This window comes from Nicotiana tabacum, chromosome 7, assembly GCF_000715075.1.
Source record: "Nicotiana tabacum cultivar K326 chromosome 7, ASM71507v2, whole genome shotgun sequence".
Taxonomy (NCBI): domain Eukaryota; kingdom Viridiplantae; phylum Streptophyta; class Magnoliopsida; order Solanales; family Solanaceae; genus Nicotiana; species Nicotiana tabacum.
In genome coordinates this window covers 161,360,267-161,380,634 of record NC_134086.1, presented here as the reverse complement: position 1 = coordinate 161,380,634, position 20,368 = coordinate 161,360,267, and the positions used below count along the sequence as shown (strand labels likewise).

The 20,368-nt window shown below is 35.8% G+C and overlaps 2 protein-coding genes across 4 annotated transcripts; one reads left to right on the top strand and one right to left on the bottom strand.

The window, feature by feature from the left end:
• Positions 1-854: 854 nt before the first annotated feature.
• Positions 855-8,002, top strand: LOC107818434 (vesicle-associated protein 1-2-like). The gene is made up of 8 exons (XM_075217955.1): positions 855-1,166; positions 1,254-1,324; positions 1,397-1,478; positions 1,686-1,801; positions 1,956-2,105; positions 2,216-2,257; positions 5,967-6,044; positions 7,505-8,002. The coding sequence occupies exons 1-8, from the start codon at positions 1,115-1,117 to the stop codon at positions 7,613-7,615; spliced, it is 702 nt and encodes a 233-aa protein (XP_075074056.1). The 5' UTR covers positions 855-1,114; the 3' UTR covers positions 7,616-8,002.
• A 764-nt stretch (positions 8,003-8,766) lies between these two features.
• Positions 8,767-12,220, bottom strand: LOC107818436 (uncharacterized). Of its 3 annotated transcripts, none has more exons than XR_001655407.2 (6): positions 11,705-12,220; positions 10,837-10,932; positions 10,532-10,723; positions 10,374-10,434; positions 10,078-10,275; positions 8,767-9,390 (listed from the first exon to the last, which is right to left on the bottom strand). XR_001655407.2 is itself a non-coding variant. In XM_016644452.2 (6 exons), the coding sequence occupies exons 1-6, from the start codon at positions 12,080-12,082 to the stop codon at positions 9,319-9,321; spliced, it is 921 nt and encodes a 306-aa protein (XP_016499938.1). In that variant the 5' UTR covers positions 12,083-12,218; the 3' UTR covers positions 8,767-9,318. The 3 variants fall into 3 exon arrangements, 2 of the variants coding, with proteins under 2 accessions (XP_016499938.1, XP_016499936.1); XM_016644452.2 differs by having other exon boundaries at positions 10,078-10,199; positions 11,705-12,218; XM_016644450.2 differs by having other exon boundaries at positions 10,078-10,202; positions 11,705-12,215.
• Between the last annotated feature and the right edge of the window lie 8,148 nt (positions 12,221-20,368).

Sequence of the window (20,368 nt, the reverse complement as noted above, 5' to 3'; positions counted from 1 at the left end):
AAAAAATGATTGAAAATTTATAGGACTCACCGGAGAAATAAGAAGAAGAAGATAGGGATGAACCTTACTTCTAGAAAAAAAAAAGATAAAACTTTGAGAAGGAGAAGAGAAAGGAGGCTGAAGTTGTTTAAAAAGTATGTACAAGTTAAAAAAAAATTAAAAAATGGATATATGTTAAATGGGGGCGACCAAATAAGGCACCCGTGCAATTTTTACAAATATTCAAAAGGGAGTAACGAAACTTAAAGGTCAAACCGAAAACTTTGATTGTATCTCTTAAACTTTAATAGAAACGTTAGATGACAACTAAAAGGTTTTACTTAAGTGAATTACTTGCTAGAAGGAACGGTTCAGACACAAGATAGAGGTAAGGTCATTCATATTATTCTCCTTAGATTTTATTTATGAGATTTTACTGGATTATTGTTGTTATTATTATTTTGCAGATATTATAGATATTATTTTTGTATCAAATTATTAAAATTAAGTTTACTCCCAAAAGGTAGTAAGTTACGTTCTCAACATGTAATGCAAGAATTTTTGTTATATTGCCAATTATATATAATTTAATTCTTCATTGGAGACAACAATAAAAGAGAAAGGCAAAAGGTCCAAATTTGCTAATAAATATTTTGTTTAACTTTGTTCTCGATTGGGAGTCAACAATAACAATATCTTTTCTTTTTAGTAAGTACAAATAACTATAACATTTTTATATCTCAGACTTATTTTAAATATAATTTTTAAAAAAATTTCTTAAATTTTGTGCTGATATATTAGTATTATCACCTAACAAGGAAAAAAGCCGCTTACGGAATTTAAACATGCGCCAGCATGGGTAGAAGTCAGACAAAAGACACTGTCCCACGTTTCTTTCTTACTTGGCATCACTCTCTCTTTTTCTCCCTCCTTTTCTCTGTCTCTCTCCAAAATCCTAAATAAAATTCCCAATTTTTGTAAAAACCCAATCATTTCTCTTCACCTCGAGATCCTCGCCGCTAAACAACTTCTAAATCCCACCTCCGTCGCCGGAAACCGTCCGAATCCGTCCTAAAAATAGAATCTCCGGCAGATACCTAAAATATTATATTATATAGAGAAGATCGCTGTCGAAATGAGTAACGGAGAGCTACTTCAAATCGAACCTATTGAGCTTCAGTTTCCCTGTAACATTTTCTACCTTGTTGAACTTGTTAGATCCGTCTGTTGTTCTCTTGTTTTGATTTTGTTTTTCTTCTTCTTATGTTGAATAGTCGAATTGAAGAAGCAGATCTCATGCTCCTTGCAATTGACCAACAAATCCGATAACTATGTTGCCTTCAAGGTATCATGCAAATTTACTGTAATTATTTATTTATTTATTTTGTTGTGATTACATTTTCTTTTTGGAATTTAGGTGAAGACGACGAATCCAAAGAAGTACTGTGTAAGGCCTAACACTGGAATTGTGATGCCTCACTCTACCTGTGATGTCACAGGTCTCTCTCTCTCTCTCTCTCTCACACACACACACACACACAGAGTTCTCCTTATACGTATGCCGCTGCATGTTCTTTTGAGTTTGCTAAATATCTTTTTACTAGTAATTGGTGTTGTAATTATTAGTAGTTTGGGATTAAGATGTAGTAATAGTTGATATTGATGTTATTTTTTTTGGTAATTGTTTATACAATTTATGGGTTCAGTTACAATGCAAGCACAAAAAGAGGCACCACCAGACATGCAATGCAAGGATAAGTTCCTGCTTCAAAGTGTCGTGGTAGGCCCTGGAACTACGCCTAAGGATATTACTCCAGAAATGGTAAAGATTATTAAAGTTTTGTTGTTGTGGTTGTTATTGTTGTTTGTAGTGTTAATTGATTTTGAAATATTTGTTCTTATTATTATTTCTGTTCTGCTAATTGTTAATTGACTAGAAGTAGCATGGTTTATCCGCGGGTATTTTGGTTTTTTAGTTCAACAAGGAGTCAGGGAATCATGTTGACGAGTGCAAGTTGAGAGTAGCTTGTGTTCCACCTCAACCACCATCACCTGTGCGGGAGGGTTCTGAGGAAGGTTCCTCACCTAGAGCTTCTATATCTGAAAATGGAGCTGAGTTCCACAATGTGAGTTTTTAGGTGTCTTGCCCTTATGAATTTGAAGATTAAAGATTTCTTTTTTGGGTAAAAAGCTAGCAGGATTCAAATGGAAAATGAGATATCCCGTTGTTATGCAGGCTTCAAGGACATATGCTGAGCCACAGGACAACTCATCAGAGGTAGTTTTCATTTTCCAGAATTTATGATGTTTCTCTGGTGACTGATAAGTTACTTGATTTGTGTTATTATCTTTGTTGTCAAGTATGTACTCATGTCAACAGGAACGACTAAGTTTCTAGTATCTTGGAGTCAACATTGTGTGGCTAGCATTTATTTTGCTTATTGTTGCTGTGGCATATTGTCCATTATTCAGTATATATCACTTGATAACCATGACTTTGCAGCTTTCAAGAATTTCCCTCATCGCATTCATGGTAATCCTAGTCCCGTTCATGGTAGTCCTAGTTGTGCCTGTTTGTTTAGTATTTTCAACACAGTTTAATGTTACCATATTGTTTTCTGTGCATTTAGGGAGAACTTCTATTGATGTCTATTCATTGTAAACTTTGTTGTTCTTAGTGGTTGGTTAGAGTTTTTTTTCCCTTCATATATTTGCATTTTTAGCTGCCTGGATTTCTTCCGATAAACAGATTATTGCATACCTTCGTTAACTTTAGAAGGTTTTTCATCCTGTCTTATTTGGCTTATAAGGTGTGATCACGCTCTCCGCCCTCTCAAAGACAAAAACGAAAAACAGAAAGACTACATTTTATAGATGTTATATAGGGGACTTTCATATATAATAATAATTAGTTCTAGAAGGGGATTACATATAGATTTCAGTCTGTTTCGAACATCCGGTGTAGGCTATTTGAAGAGAAAGAATTTGGAAGCCACCTTTTTATATTGGTTGCTACAGACAATGAAGTCAATCCCTTGATGTGAGTTAAGGTCAAATATGGCTAGCAGCAGATAAATTCTTCCTGAGTACAACTTATTTTTCTTTGTATAATTGCTCTTATAAATCAACCGTTAACCAATGATGACTGACTCACTAGGTAGAAAAGCTTTTGTGCTCTCAGTTGCTAAATGGGGAACATGAAAGCAAAATGCTTCAGTGTTCAGTCGTCAAATTAAAGAAAATGCTGAATTGAAAACTAGAGGGGATGGGTTACTTTTACGGAATAGTGAATAGAGAAGAATGGATACGTGCTAATGTTTACATCAAATCCAAACTTCCAAAATTGAGGCTGAATGAAACAACTGAAAGTAGTTGTCCAGTTTCTAGATGCATTGCAAGGTGTTAGCCCCACATTGCATTTGAGCATTATAGCAAAAGGTATATTAAACATGGCAATCTTTCTAGGGCCTTTGTATTTGAGCATTGAGAATTGTTTGGTTTGTGTCTATCTTTTTTCCACCTTTCCAGTGTTTTGCTCTTATACAGTGGAAAGATTTATCTTGGAATACTGCCGTTTTTAATTTGACTTTATTATTATGTTTTCTAATTGCAAGGTGTTAGCCCCACATTGGTTGAGGGATCAGCCATAGTCTAGTCTCTTTATATGGTGTTGTATGATCCTCACTTTACGAGCTAACTTTTGCGTTGACTTAGGTCCAATGTCTAATGTGGTATTATAATAGAGTCAAACGCATCCCTGATATTGGGCCGATGTGGGCGTGGGCCTTGTCCACGCTCCAGATGTTCAGTCCTGGGCGTGCCAGGATGTTAGTCTTACACTTGCTGAGGGTATGGACAGTTGTCTCCTTTTCTTTTTTCTTTTTTTTTTTGGGTTTGATGAAATGGACATTAGTCTTTTTATATGGCCTTGGACAATCCTCAACTCACGAGCTGGACTTCGAGGTTGAGTTAGGTTCAAGGTCCCTTTTTTTAGCACTAGGTATACCATGTGGTATGGAATATAGTGTTCCTTGATTGTCTAATCAGAATGATAACTGACCAATGGGAAAGGTACTTTGGATATGCTATGCCCTTTGCATTCAGTGGAGTATCATTGTATACTTCTTTTTTCCTCATTTGCAAATGAATAAAAACATTGCCCCAATATCCTAATTGCCAGTATCACAATGAAATAAATGAGAATGTATTAAATTCTAAATATCTTAGCCAGTCAAATACCTGCTTACCTCCTGATTGTGGTTAAAAACTCAGTCTGGATCAGGCATATCAACTGATCTTTGCTACAAAGGTTGAGCTATAAAACACCGGTAATTTGAGGAAGAATGGAAAACCACTTCACTTGTTGAGGGATAGCTGAAATTATCAAGCTTCCCTCAGGAGAGCCAATAGACAACAACAACAATAACAACAACAAACCCAGTTTGATCCCAACAAGTGGGGTCTGGGGAGGGTAGTCTGTACGCAGACCTTACCCCTACCTAATGCAGGGAGAGAGGCTGTTTCCAATAGACCCTCGGCTCAGGAAGGGCAATAAGAAGAAGAGGAAAGCAAGGAAGAAGGGAAGATGGAAGAGGAAAGAAAAGGGAGATATAAAGGATAAGTAGTACCAAATAATAGCAACAAGGAATACAATACCTGAGGCGAACAAAACCACATAACGTAATAAAAATTTAAGAATATGAAGGGACATGCATGCTACTAAGACTATCGGTGAACAACTATAAACTACCTACTAACCTTCTACCTTAATCCTCGACCTCCACACCCTCCTATCAACGGTCATGTCCTCCGTGAGCTGAAGCAGCGGTATGTCCCGCCTAATCACCTCTCCCCAGTACTTAGGAGAGCCAATAGGCATATCTTTTTAATTCTTATAAACAAATTCTCTAATTGAACTTTCTCTGTACTCTTATCTCCACCATGCACCCATTCCGTCAAAAAGGACAACTCCCTGCAAAGCTAGTTGATTTGGGCTATGTATCAAAAGCTGTTATAAATCTCATGTATAGTTCCTCATTATTTCTGACCCAGCCTCCATCTTTTTACCTGTAATATAGGTGGTGCTTTTCTTTGTCATTTTGGCTCAAAATGTTGTTATACATGCATGCGTGATAACTACTTTACGAGAGAAATAAATTGTTGCTTACAGAAGAAAAAAATTGCTAGGAAATTTAATCTAATATAGACAACTCATAATGGAGCTTTATTGTGTTAAAAGTTTTGCTAGGTTGTCGTAGATCAAACTTTTGCTTGGTGAAGACATCCTTTATTCCAGAAGAATTACAAAGTCATATTCCTTTTCTTGTTGTGTTGGCCACCTATTGTGGGCAGTTTTATTTTAATGATGCGTTGTTATTTGGATAACCTTTCCTTTTTTGAAGTGGTTTATTCTCATGATCAATGCTATATTGGACATGCAATCATCTTCTACGAAATTTCATATATCTGTGTATTTGATCCTTTGGTATGTAAGAGCTGGTATTACTATGTTCTTCACTTCTTCTGGCTTAATATTTTAACTTGGACCACGAACAGTGATGCTAGAAGAATTCAAGATAGGTAGGAGAAAACCTGTCAGTCTAAAATCTCTCTCTGAAGTTTGAGCGGAATCATTTGGTTCTATGATGGTAGAAGACACATTCGTTTTCTTGCATATATTATTAGCTGTATAAAATATTTATTTTGTAGCTCTAGTCATTTTTTAGGCTTTTGTAATTACAAGTGTAACTAATGACTGCTTCGGCGCTGCTTTTTTTTGGCTTCAGCAAATGTACTGTTTAAAATTTTCTTTCCGCTCATTCAAATGAATACTTGTTTCATAATAGGTGGATGTTACAGACTGTAAAGTTTGTCGTTATAACTAAACCTGGATCACTGTACACTGTTCTTCGCTTTGGAGAAGAAAAGATGCAGAATAACTTTTTAATGAAACAAAAGATTGAGGATTCTTTTTCTTTTATTTGCAGGCAAAAACACTAATTTTGAAGCTGACAGCGGAGAAAAATTCTGCAATGCAGCAAAGTAACAAGCTTCAGCAAGAACTGGTAAGGGCTTTAATATAGAAAATTATAAATATATTTTACTGTTTTTTTCCGTCTTATCAGAATTCTTGCAACTTCTCACTATATCTTACAGGATGTATCAGCAATTTCAGAATTGATCTTTCTGTATTCCCTTTTTTTTTTTTTTGAGAAGGTAACATTTGTTGTATATTTATTAACTGCACCAAAGCTAGTGCAATCATCCATTGTTACAAAAAGTGGAACAGAAGTACATTAAGCCTTAACCTACTTACAAGGATCCTAAAACATCAACAACTCTAGATCTTCCATGTATTCTTGCTTACACCAAAGATAGTTTTCTTTCTTTTTTCCTTCTCTTTAAAGAGATTGAAGGGCTCAGGAAAAAAGAATTGAGCTTCAATTAATAGCTGATTAGAGAGGGCTAAAGATTGTACTTGGAGCAATGGTAAAGTTGTCTCCATGTGACCTATAGGCCACGGGTTCGAGCCGTGGAAGCAACCATCAATGCTTGCATTAGGATAGACTGTCTACATTACATCCCTTAGGGTGCGGCCCTTCCCCGGATCCTGCGTAAATGCGGGATGCTTTGTGCACTGGGCTGCAATGGTGTTTGTGTATTTAGGCAACGACAGAGGGTGATTGAGAGAAATAAGATTTTTCAATTACATGGTCAGATATGTTAACTACGTAAGTGGATCTTGAGGTCTGGACATGCATAGGACAGGCATTCTGTTAGTAGGTCAAGCATAGAACAAGCATTCTGTTAGTTGGTCAAGCCATTGTATAACCTTTCTGCATTGATGAGGCAAGCATCCTTTGTTTTATTCGTTCCCTTTGTTTGATAACTGCATCCCTCTCCGTTGCTATACTATGTTGCTCGGACTCTCCGAAAATATCGCCGGGTGCGTGCCGGATTCTCCACAAGCAGTATATTTTTGGAGAATCCGACACGGGTGCGGCAGTATTTTGGAGAGTCCGCGCAACAAAAATGCTATGGGAAAGCATTGCCTTTTTCTTAATCACATGGATGAAGCACATTCTTTCTTTAATTTGTGTGCACATAAGATGAAATCTTTTATTATGGAAAATGATGATATAGCTTGATAAGCTGTGCAGTGGACCTCAAAAAAGGTCAGGTAATTAGAGAACCTCGTCGTCAGTTCATGTTTGCATGGGCTACCTTTAAGGGCGGGCTAGCGTGTGGCATTTTCATTATTTTGGTAATGAATTGATTAATCATGAGCTCTCACTTGCTTTTTGGTGACTGTATGATTAGCTAATTGCTATATTTGTTGCTGCCGTGTAAGTGAATTAAGTGTCAGGCTACTGCATTTTGAAGTCACTGGCTCTTGAACTGTAATTGTATTCCAAATATTTGACACAGAACCGAGTGGCATCTTTTCCCATTATGGCACTGCAAGAAATTTATTGTGGCCTTCTGAATGTTATCCTTAAAACTTCATGAACCTTGTTGGATGCAGGAGTTCTTGAAGCGTGAAAGCAGCAGAAGTCGTGGCGGAATCCCATTTATGTATGTTGTTATTGTTGGACTGCTTGGCATCTTTCTTGGCTATCTTCTCAAGAAGACATGACCACTAAGAGGTTGCTGCTGTATCGTCAGTGCCCCAAGTGTTTAAAAAATTATAGAACCTTGAAGAAAAAGGTGACTAATCCAGTAAAGCTTTGTATCATTAGTTGTCTGGTTGACTGAAATGTACAAGACAGGTTTTAATCTGTTTCTGTAATGTGAGCTCAAGAGCTTCATCGTGTGACTAACTGCATTTGACATCCTTTGCCTACATGTGGAGGAGACATTTTAGTGCCAATTAAGCATACCTCCTGATTATGGGACTTGTGCTGCAGCTAGTGTGTCTGTTCACTGAGTTTTTAGAGTTGATGTGATCTTATTGGTATGGACAGACGGTTTTGATTTACTTAGACTAGTTTTACATTTATAGTTACAACTTTATTTCTTGAGATTTCATCCTCTCTAATATCTTGTGTTATGCAATTTTCTAGTTATAAACATATGATGTTTAGAGGTTGAATCTCATTCGAGCTCCACCAGCAGGCAAACTTGAAAACTGTATAGGATGGCTAGCTATTTGGAAAACTGAAAGTTGCACAAAATAAGATTTCTGGTATGGTGCTGCTATGTAAGGATAATTAGTAGTTCATTCTGGTAGGACTGATTGGTATTCTCGAACTTTTCAGTCCCCAGCAAGACTAGGTATTCAACCAACTTTAGCTCAAAGCTTGTGAACTTTAGAATTATCATTAGAGGTAAACAATACTGGAGAAAGATTGTTTTGAGTTAAGCAGAACGGATAGAGGATTCAGACAGCTGACTCAAAGTTTGAGACTGAGGTATAGTTCAGTAATTGATTGAGAGAAAGAAGGTGCAACCTGGCGGAACAATGAATAACAAAAATCTAGTATAATAGTTTGGTATCTTGGGTTATGACATTACTCTTGAATACATACGTAGGTGATTCGATATTGATCAGTTTTATTTCGCTGCAAAACTCATTTAAGTATCTAGCAGTAGCGACGAACAAATAATCAAATATCTGGTTATTTTCTTGGAGAAATATACAGTACCTAAGCCAGTAGTGATAATTATATGATCTTCAAATAGGGACTACCATTACCAAAACTAACTCCAAGCTGGATTGTTTCTGATAACTTGAGCTATAGGATCATAAACTTGGCTGGCAGACTAACACACTTCATTCTAGTAAGATGCGATAAACTAACAATTCCATCAAATTTGAAGGGCTTTGATACGTTAACACAGTAATGCATATACAAGAATGAGCAAAGCTCCTCTTAAGAAGGAAAACAAAGCAAAATAACTGGTTAAAGTTAACGGAGGATAAGACCTCCTATGACCAGAGAGTTAATATGGGGTCATTGCGTTCCAACATTCAATGGCCGTCTTTTTGAAGAATTTACAACATGTTGGCTGGAAGAATTCAGAATGAAAGCAAAAGGAGAGGATACTATTGATTGTACTAATATCTTAGGTTAAAATAACCCTTCTTTCCTTTCCATTCTAAGCAAAAATCACTATATGACTTCTCTTCTGAATCCATCATTTGAATCCCGTTGCAATTGTCAGTTCATCTTGTGCGAGATTCCGAGAACTTTTTTATTTTTTTTCCAAGTTGTCTAACTTTTTAGCTATAACATTTCCCCTCTCACTAAGGTAGTGACATGAAGTCAGCCAGTTATGTCCAATAGACACACAGTCCTCCATTTCTTTAAAAGATTTAAGTACTCTTTGAATACATCATCAAGCAGCATCTTCGGAACCTTTTATCATATCGCATCTGACCACAATCTTGCGAAAATCATCCAGGCTCAACTGCAATACACCGTTACAACAGGGTAGAAAGGAATTAGAAAAAACAAGAATAATTGACAAATTTAAAGCATACAGCTTTAAAACATACATTATAGGACAGATAGACGTGGACCAAATCATTATTGTCATCGTTTTTGTTATCTTAGCACACATCATTTACGAAATAATACTATAGATACAACAAAGAACCAGAAAAAACAACTGTACAGGTTTTTAGTTAGTTTTTCTCCCATTGAAGGTCATGGAAAAAGATTTTTTCAAGAACCTAGCAAAAGAAAACAACAAACAGGATTAGCCACTTTTTTTTTTCTTTTCAGTTGCAGATGGGTGATAACCTACCTCCATATAACTAATTAAATCTAAGTAACTAATAATCTATAAAGCCCAAACAACTTAATGTGCCTCAATGGCTACAACAACAACAACAATGACCCAGAAAAATCCTACTAGCAGGGTCTGGGGAGGATAGAGGGTAGTGTGCCTTAATGGCTAGTTTATGATTAATTGCTTTGACTTGTCTACATTCAACCCAAGCATGAAAGCAACAAAAATTTGATATTAGTAGAACCAGTCCTCCCTGATCTCTTCCTCTTTGAATCTTATCCAAAACTTAGGCCTTCACTGAATACGAAATGCTTTTGTAGTTTTAGAAACCAAAAAAGTTCAAAATTTAAAGGAAACAAGTACCTTTCCATCTCCGTTAGAATCAAAGCAATGTATCATCTTTGCCATCTCCTCATCTGACCATGTAAAATCATGGGAAGCTGCCACTCTCCGTAAATCTCTGAGACTTATACTCCCTTTTCCAGCTTCTGTGAGAAAGATACCAACTAATTGGTGGAGCATATACAATCAATCTAGAATAGAAACCAAAGAAATTTGATGCTACGACATGCCATAAGTACATGCGACATCACATAAAAAAGTTTCAGTATTGTAGACCAAAAACTGGATGAAACCATACAATGCAGACTCAGCATTACCATCAAACTGAAAGAAATGCATAATCAAGTCATCCTCAGTCATCTGCACTCGATTTCTTGTCTGGTAAAAACAATTGTAAAGTACCCAAGCATAAGGAAGGAGTATGAGAAAGTTTCAGAATTTTCACTGATTTAGTAAAGTAAATAATAAAACGTACCTGTTGTTTTCTCTTCCTTTTCCCAGTAGTATCTCCCTGATTGCAGGAACCTACTTTTTCGTTACTGGCCTTTTTGGAAAGAGTTTTTTCGTTACTGGCCTTATGAGCAGAATCTGCATTGGTGACTTGTGTAGGCACTTTATTTGCAAGATTCAGAAAACCTGCAGAATCTTGTAGTGACAAGGCAATAGCCTGCACATACATAAGTTTTACTCAGCCTCCCACATAAGAGTAATGCGCATGTATCTTTCGGTTTTTATATATGCATATGCGTGTCAATAAGACTGAATAATAATATATTTCACCTGCATTAAGGCGGCATCATCATCGACAAAATCCTTGTCAGTTGGTAACGTTGTATTAGAAACTCTCTTCTTAGGAGTTTGAGTTTTTTTCTTTGACTGCAATAAGAGATTCAATGAAAATTAAAAGGATACCAAACTGGAGTATTTCGTCTATCCAACTGCGGAAGCAAATAAAAAGGGTTAAATGCAGGACAAGCGCATTATGATGGCCGCCTTCCCTCACGGACAGCTCCACGGCTAAGAATTCAGATGTACTTAGATGCCTTAATTCAAAGTAGTTGTAGTATGCACGTCATTCATGTGTTGTTTTTCCCAGCTAACAATATTCAGGAACATCAGTTTTCAGATGCTCAACACACGATAACATAAGGAATGCATCCTGTCTTCATGAAAAGTTTCAGAGCTCAGGATGCACATAATAGACTCCTTTGATAGTAGTTGCTTTTTGACATCATCAGTGTAGAATCCACCCATTTAACAAAAACCACAAACATAATTCTTCTAAGGGGTTTAGATTTCTTAGTTAAGAGTTTCTACTAGACAGTATAAAAGGAAAGGTATGACATTGTTGCTTTCCATTACTTTTCATATGAAAATGGTGTAACTCATTTTTTATACTAATCATAAGCATAAAAACAAAACTACAAAATACAATCAATGCACACAAAATAACATAAAGAAGTAAAAGCAAAGTAAAAGATAGAGCATAACAAATTTCTTGCTCCATACTGTGCTTTTGCACCTGAAAATTTGTACCTTTCACAAAAATTTACAATCTTTCCCAAAAAAGCTAAAATCTTTCAGACGCAAAAACAAATTACCTTAGTCTTATTTTAGTTAATCAACAGAAAAAGTAAAAAGGTTGTACCTTTTTCAATTGGGACTTTGAAACATCATAATCCACATCATTTTGTTCATCTTCTTCGCCCGAAGCACTTGAAAGGTCCTCACTTTGAGCTGGCTCATAATCTTCATCTTCATCAACCACTTTCTTTTTCCCCTTTTTGTCCTTGCCTTTTTTCTGGGGTTTTTGGGAAGAACCCATCAAAGAAGTTGCCATATTATGGAGACCCATAGCCTCCATTCTTGCTTTGTTTTCTTGAATTCTCTTCATTCTTTGTTGCTCATACTCTGTGATTTTCCCGGTGCTTTGGGGTTCCATTTCCACCGGAAAGCCACCTGAGTCCGAGCTTGAGCCTGAGTTTCTCTCTTCTGTTTCTGAGTCTGAAAGATTCGGTTTTGCCATTTCTTGGGGACAATGGTTTTGATGAAACTACAAAAGGGTTTGCTGCCTTGTAAAACGCGGGAGTTTTGTTGGTTGTAAACCGGCGATCTTTGTTTCTGTGGGATGGACAGAGACATAAGAGAAAAAAAAACAAGTGGTAAAGATCCTAGCATAACCATTTACCTTTTACTTTTCACTCTAGCATAACCATTTACTCACTGTTATAAAATGATTTTTTTTTAAAAAAAAATTGCAAATTGTTATAAAATAAAGATTTTAAAGTAAAGAAACCGAAGACAAGTACTAAGAGAAAGAGAGATTTATTATTCAACTTCAAATTCATGTAATGAACTGAAATCTTCTCTATTTATAAAAGAACGAAAGCTGTTGTGTAAGCTGCTATTACAAGCTGCTGTGGAAACTGCTACTGCAAACTGCTGTGTAAGTTGCTTGTAAGCTGTTGTGTAAGCTTCTTGTAAGTTGCTTGTAAGCTGCCACTGTACCAAATATAGATAATTTTCTGTCGGGGGTAATATTTATCCATAACGGAGTACCGAAATGATAAGCTTCTTCAGGAAACTTATTTCTAATAGAGTATTAAATAGATAACCATATTTACGGCAGAGTCCCATATGGATAAGCTTCTTCAGGAAGCTTATTTACAACAGAGTACTAAAGAAACATCCATAATATAATATATATATTTATAACACCCCCCTTGGATATTAAAAGATAATGTGCCTCATTAAAACCTTGCTAGGAAAAACCTCGTGGAAAAAAATCCTAGTGAAGGAAAAAGAGTACACATATTTAGTAATACGCATTGCTAGGTGCCTCATTAAAAACTTTGTAAGGAAAACTCTGTGGGAAAAAAATCTTAGTAAGGAAAAAAGAGTGCATCGCGTATTTTACTCCCCCTGATGAAAACCTTGTTTCAAATAGTTGAGTCTCCGCATTCCAATCTTGTATACCATCTTCTCAAAAAGTTGAGTTTGTAGATAATATCAACCACCACTATTTTAGATCGATTTAAATTAATTTCATCAAACCAAGAAGCTGCTACAAGTCATTTCATTGAGTTCCTTGCAACTTGCCTGCATCAGCTGCTTATAGAAAACTTCAATGGAGTACTAAATGAATAATCTTCTTCAGAAAGATTATTTACATCGGATTAATAAATGGATATCCACAATAATATTTTTATTACACTCCCCTTTGGATGCTCATTATTATGTGCCTCGTTAAAACATTACTAGGAAAAACCTCGTGGGAAAAAATCCTAGTCAAGGAAAAAGAGTACACTAATAATATACATTGCAAGCTGCCTCATTAAAAACCTTACTAGGAAAAACCGAGTGGGAAAAAACCCGAGCAAAGGAAAAAGAGTACAGTGCAGAGACTTGGGTATATCTGGACCAATGAGTTTATCATTCTCTTATGGAGGTAAGAACGGATCCTTAATCCGTGTAGGAGAAGAACTATATCTTGCTAGTAAATTAATAGAAAATGCTATGTCAGGCCTTGTAGCATTATCAAGATACATTAGTGCACCAATTGCACTGAGATAGGGTACTTCGGGACCAAGGAGTTCCTTATCCTCTTTTGGAAGTCGGAACAAATCCTTATCTACTTTAAGTGATCGAACAACCATTGGTGTACTCAATGGGTGCGCTTTGTCCGTGTAAAAGCGTTCTAAGACTCTTGCTGTATAGACAAATTGATGGATAAAAATCCGTTCTTCTAAATGTTCAATTTGCAGACCAAGACAAAGTTTTGTCTTCCCAAGATCTTTCATCTCAAATTCTTTCTTAAGATATTCAATTTCCTTTTAGAGCTCTTCTAGAGTTCCAACAAGATTTATGTCATCAACATAACATCAAGTATAACAAATTCTGAAGCCATTTTCTTTATAAAAATACATGGACAAATAACATTATTTATGTAGCCCTCTTTTAGCAAATATTCACTGAGGCGATTATACCACATGCGCCTAGATTGCTTTAAATCGTACAAAGATCTTTGTAATCTAATTTAGTACATTTCCTGAGATTTTGAATATGCTTCAGGCATTTTAAATCATTCAGGGATCTTTATAGAGATTTGATCAAATGAGTCATATAGGTTATGACTCGCATTTAAATGGTATGACATCTTCAGGTGTCTGGACTACTAGTTTGATCCTCACAATATTTCACAGTATTGTGCATTATATTGTATCACATATATCGTCGACGATCATTTTGTATCGGTTCGCAAGCGACATAACTTGTTGAGATCTCATCACTTTCTTTATTTTCAGGTACCTGAACTTCTTCTGGAGTTTCATGAAATGTTATGTCGTGGGCTCTTCTAAAGCTCATTTCCTCCTTATTATGATCACTTTGATCATTAGCTCCTTATCATTTTTCAAGGATTGTTACCTTTGGAACCGATTGGTCTACCACGCTTCATGCGTACAGTAAACTTTATCCTTCAGGGACTTTAAATTTTAATAGGAGCATTTGCAACTGAAGTATGATATTTAATTTTGGATCAGCAAATACTTCTGACATTTTACTTGAATTATCTTCTAAGTGAGGATCATATTAATGATAATTCGATTCATATAGCATATTTTTCAGCTGTTTATTCCATCGCCCAAATGTTAGAAATACTAACATATATCCACACTCTTCTTTGGGAAACATATCTTTGTGCATTGTGGTAGAGGAATTAATCATATACCACACATCAAAAGATAGTAAAAATATTTGGTTTCTGATCCTAAACCAATTGTGAGGGGAGGACTTATCATATATTGTTGGTCTGATGCACACAAGTGCTGCTATATGCAATTTAGAAAATCTTAGACCAACACATGAAGCTTTGTTCTCATAAGCAATGATTTAGCCATTAATACGAGATATTCAATGCTAAACCAGCTTGGATATGAACCAATATTATCAAGATGAACTGTCTTGATTTCATAATCTGAAAGTTTTGCTCTTAGTTGAGAAAAGCAATTTCAAATGCCAAACTGCAAGTTGACAATGAACACACATGTAACCATCTTATATATGCATCTATAAGTGGTTCACATAATAGGTGAATGAGCCCATATTCACCTTTTATATATTTCAGAATCAGAGGTCTTAGTCCCAACTTTAGCTGGTATAATCAATCTATATATATATATATATATATACCTCTCCTAATCAAGGAAATGTATTTATCTCTTTTATCAGGTTTTTTAAGTTTTTTCTTATTTTAATACAATATTTAATTATTTAAATCCAAAAAGTTGTGGTTTTAATTATAACTCCGTAAGAAATAAAGGAATAGAAAAGAATACAGTTTCAAAAGTGAAAGACATCCGTTTTTTTCTCTTTCTTCTTTGTTCGAGAGATGCCATATTATTTTCCATCCATTTTGTGTATTTACTACCCATTAAACTCTTCATATTTACTTGAAAGACGTTTCACTACTATTTTCTTTCATTTTATGTATTTACTTGCCCATTAAACTTTCATTTGCTTACTCCCTCAAAAGTAACGTATACATTGCCTTTAAATGGGTTTCATGAAATTGGAAGTTTTCATAACTTTTTTCGATTCCAGTTTTACATATTCTCATTCGCCTACCCGATAATATTCTTATAATGTTGGAATTGCTGTGACTTATCATGATATTATTTTCCTGAATATTATCAATTGCTAAACATTAGTAAAACAAGTTCAGGCTTCAAGAAAAAGTTCTCCTTTGACGATGATGACAAGATGAAGAATGTCAGTACTACAAAGTTTTGGTGAAAATTTTCTCACGGGTTAATATTTTAATTTTAGTTACCTTCTTTCTATGAATTCATTCGTCGATTACAGAATGTGGATATTGTTCCTAGATCCTTGCGTTTTTTTTAATAAATAACTTGCTTCTCAAGAAGCCTACTTACATCTATAATAATGTTGCATGTTCTCTTCTTTTTTTTTTTGTTAAATTGTTTTTGCATGTTTCTATCCATATGAAAGATTTTTTGCTTCTCATGAGTGTCGAAGTAATTTCTGGTAACTTAGTGTAAGCTCATGATATGATTTATAACTCTTTATGTTTGCGCTGCAACAATTTCATGTCAGAAGAATTGGGTTAAATTTCATTAGAATTTCTTTAATTTTCAGTTCAGGACTAGATGCCTACCTGTTGTGATCGACTCATTCAGCAACATTTATTCTTGATAAGTTAAAATACAGCAGATTATAGGTGAATTGGAAAATCTTTACAGCAAAAGCTACAGTAAAATTAGGGCTCCCCATTTTCTTAAGGCTTTCTCCTAAATGGTAGCCATGTTATGCTTTACATTATCTATAGAAAAATATATTGCGAAGTCTTTGAGATGTCGGTCTTTAATTAAATGAAAATCGTGTTATACTACCTAATTAAAACTCAAAAGTATAATATTATGTCATGTTAAAATCAAGAAATAAGGTAATTTGACTACAATCTATAAGTTCATTAAAAATATATAAAACATACAAACAATATCGAGTTGGATTGACACCACTAATTTTGAGTTTTCTAAAGAATATCGCAGTTTGAAAAGTTTCAAATTTTTGTGCCAAAGAAATAATTTGTTGTGTTAGTGTATTTAAAGCATCAACCTGATTTACTGTAGCGGCCTTCTTGATAATTGTCACACCTCCTTTTTCCGCCCCGCGAGGGGACGTCACACTTCCTTTTTGCGCGCCTGCCCCGAAGGGTAAATGCGCGAGGGAGTTTTTCCAATTTAAGTGACAATATTCGAAATGAGATTATTTATTTAATTCAGAGTCGCCACTTGGGAAAGGTTTGGCTTTTGGTGTCCCAAGTCACCGGTTTATCTTGAATCCCAAATCGAGGAAAATATTCGACTTTCCAAATGAAGTCTGCGAACCAGAAATTCTAAGTAAGGAATTCTGTTGACCCGAGGGAAGGTGTTAGGCACCCTCGAATCCCGTGGTTCTAGCACGGTCGCTTAAATTGTTATAATGGCTAAATATCTGATTTAATACATGTTATTACTTATGTGCTCTTATTAAGTTTAAGCCGCTTTTATTATTATTATTATTTTTTATAGAATTGCAACGTCGTGAAAATGCATCTCGAACCACGTCACAATCAATGCACCCGTGGTCGTCAATACATTCCGACTCCGTCGAGATTTGAATTTGGGTCACATAAATGCGCACCCGAATTTAAGAATGTAATTTAGTTAAGTCGCGCCTAAAGAGTCTAACGCGTTATTATCTTTGGGGAAGGCAGTGACATTCACTAAACAGTCCATCTCAAATTCTAAGTATTTTTAATATGTACATTTATGAGGGCCCCGCAGTTTATGCATGTTATTTGGCGAGGCTCGTCTCATTTTGAAAGGATAAACTTACAGCGACTACATTTTTCTATTATGTTTGTCTCTAAAAAAATGGAAGAAAAGAAAATACATGCTAATTAAATTACATGCTTGGCCAACTCTGGTCCCTTATTAATTATCAGATCAATTACTTACGGGAATTATCTCATGCCTTATCTCATGAACGGGCTTTCGATTTAATAAAGAGAATCGCATACAAAATAAAATGCTAAACTTGCGCTAAACATTCTTTAAGTTTGAATTTAAACCACATTATTTGAAACTAGATTAATGGAATGATCTACTAGATGATGCTACCAATGGGTTTCGACCCTTGTCCTAATAAACTGCCTAATGGAATCCAATTTGGACAGAGTTAACTCAGATGGTTAAAAGCTATATTGCGTTTGGCAAGATTAGTAGCAGTCTACCCTATACGTACAAAATATAACTAAATGAAATCTAGTTATCGAATACGCTTAATTGCTCGTGCATTCCACCAATTGTATAATTATATCATTTATACAACCAAACAACTGTAAATCACAATACTTAAACAAACTAAGTTTCAATTTAAGTACAAGCTAACTAATGTATTTTTGCTATCGAGCTACAAACTAAGAATTTCACAAATCTAACAACATTTATAAAGCTGTAAGTTCCAACAACATTTAACAAAATGAACCCCCTCCCATGTTCTCCTACTGTTTTTCCACTCAACATATTAAAATAAAGCCCCCTCCCATGAGATTCCCCCTGACAGCCCTATCTTTAAATATTCAAAGTGGTTTCCATTTTATTAAACTAAAACAAGAGTATGGGCAGCCTGAATATGCCCTGACAGCACATGCTGTCAAGTTAATTTTAATCCCTTAAAGGCTTCAATGCACATGTTGTCCACGCAGGACAAAATTCCATGTCAATTTGAACTTTGAAATCTATGTTAAACTGCAGCTATAAACCAAACCTTAATTGTTTTCTGATTCAAACTGAACAAACTAACAAGCAGCTATACTCAATTCTTAATTGGATTCAAACAAAGCTTCAGCAGAAAACAAATAACATGAATCAAATTATTACCATTCAAAGCTGAAACTAATTGACGACATATATTGAATCGACTACGCGAATTACAACACATACAATTAATAGCTAATGATCGGAATCGAACAGTATTGAACAAGGGGTTCAGATTGCACTGTCAAAATAAGAAATGACCCTAGGAACTAATTAATTGATCGAAATTTATTTCAATCGATTACTCTGTTAAACACATACACTCATCAACGAATAGCAAAAGAGATTCGACCAAATGAGAGGTCCGGGCAAGGACAGAACAATCGACACAAAAATTCAAAATAAATCAACTAAACATTTGGACATACGAACAGACATTTAACTATAACAAAACAACAAAATGAACTGACAAGGAAAAGGAAAACAGAAATACCTTAAAGGCTTGAAAAATCAGAATGCCGTGTCTCGGATTTGAATCGACCTTTCTTGGGGTTGAACGGACTTTAATCGAAGTGTTCTCAACTGAGAACGCTTCGATTAAGGTCCATTAGACCCTAATCTTCTGGTTCAAACGGACAAAAATCGGACTCAGGACTTCTAGGGTTCCTAAGACAGATTTGGGATTCAGGTTTTCCTGGTTGGATTCGGACCAAACCAAGCCTGGTTTGGTCATGAGGGAGGTCAGGGGAGTGCCTGGCATGGATTTGGGGTGGTTTGGCATAGGTCGAGGCCCGGCTCGAATCTTCAAATGAAGATTCGAGACAACGGGGGAAGATTCGAGACCTAAGGTTAGCATATCTGTGTTCAGGGCGGTTAAGTGGTCCTAGGGTGTTAAGGTGGTGGTCACCGGCATTGTTGCCGCCGGGTTTACGGTAAGGGGAAAGGGGGGCGGCGCTAGGGTTCTAAGGGGTTTGGGTCTGGTGAAGACGACCTAAGGGCAGGGGGGTCTGGCTTGGGGGCGTGGGGTAAGAGGGATGGGCTTATATACGAGGTAGGTGAGTGGATCCAAGCCGTTGGATCTGATGAGATCAACGGTTTGGATTACTTTAACTATATGAAACAGGGTCGTTTTGTCTTAGTGGGGTTGGGTCGGTTTGGACGGGAATGGGTCGGGTTTAAACGTGGGTATGAATTTGTGATCTTGGCCGTTGATCATTCTGAGATCAACGGCCCAGATCAAGCGATATTAAAGCGACGTCGTCTGGACGCCCCTGAGGTCAAATGATTTGGACTGGGCAAGGCACATGTTTTTGGGCCTGATTTTGGGTCCAATTCAATGGCCCAATTCCGGGTTAACTCATTCCTTTTTCCCTTTTAACTTTGATTTAAACAAAATTCCTAACTAAAAATATAAAATCAAAAATAAATCACACCAATATTAATTAATATTCAAACAACAATTATCACTCACATTAAACATTAAATTAAAATAAAATCACTTAATGACAACAAATATAATAAAAGGCGCATTTTTTGTGATTTTCTTTTCCAAATCAAATTATGGTTAATTAATTCCTAGTAGTAGAAACAAAATCCCAAATTTACGTGCGACAGACATTTTTGTATTTTTTATTTGACGGAACTTAAACAATCACAAAAACTACAAACAACTGCCAAGAATGCCACATAAAATCCAAAAATTGTACAACAAAAACCATTTGTTTTATTTTTCGATTTCTTTGGGAGTATTCGTTGCGTAAACAAAAATCACGTGCTCACAGCTGCCCCTCTTTGTGCGAAAACACGAAGAGTTTCTGTACAAAGATAAAGTGAGCGGATATGAGCGATTTTGCATATTGGAATACTCCGTGTGAAGTGCATTTTTGAAAGATTTGACCGAATCTTTGCTTCGAAGATTTCCTACATATCCTGGGCTAAACAAGAATCAGGTCAATGTTGTTCGGGAAACTTTGGTAGCTGAGACTACCATG

Bases quoted from the DNA above. Each gene is read 5' to 3' on its own strand.
- LOC107818434 (XM_075217955.1), top strand. From the start codon at position 1,115: ATGAGTAACGGAGAGCTACTTCAAATCGAACCTATTGAGCTTCAGTTT. The intron at 1,479-1,685 runs GTCTCTCTCTCT...TTATGGGTTCAG, and splicing joins CTCTACCTGTGATGTCACAG to TTACAATGCAAGCACAAAAA. The intron at 2,106-2,215 runs GTGAGTTTTTAG...GTTGTTATGCAG, and splicing joins ATGGAGCTGAGTTCCACAAT to GCTTCAAGGACATATGCTGA.
- LOC107818436 (XM_016644450.2), bottom strand. From the start codon at position 12,082: ATGGCAAAACCGAATCTTTCAGACTCAGAAACAGAAGAGAGAAACTCA. The intron at 10,435-10,531 runs GTACGTTTTATT...TGTTTTTACCAG, and splicing joins AAAGGAAGAGAAAACAACAG to ACAAGAAATCGAGTGCAGAT. The intron at 9,391-10,077 runs GTACTTGTTTCC...GGTGTATTGCAG, and splicing joins ATTCTAACGGAGATGGAAAG to TTGAGCCTGGATGATTTTCG.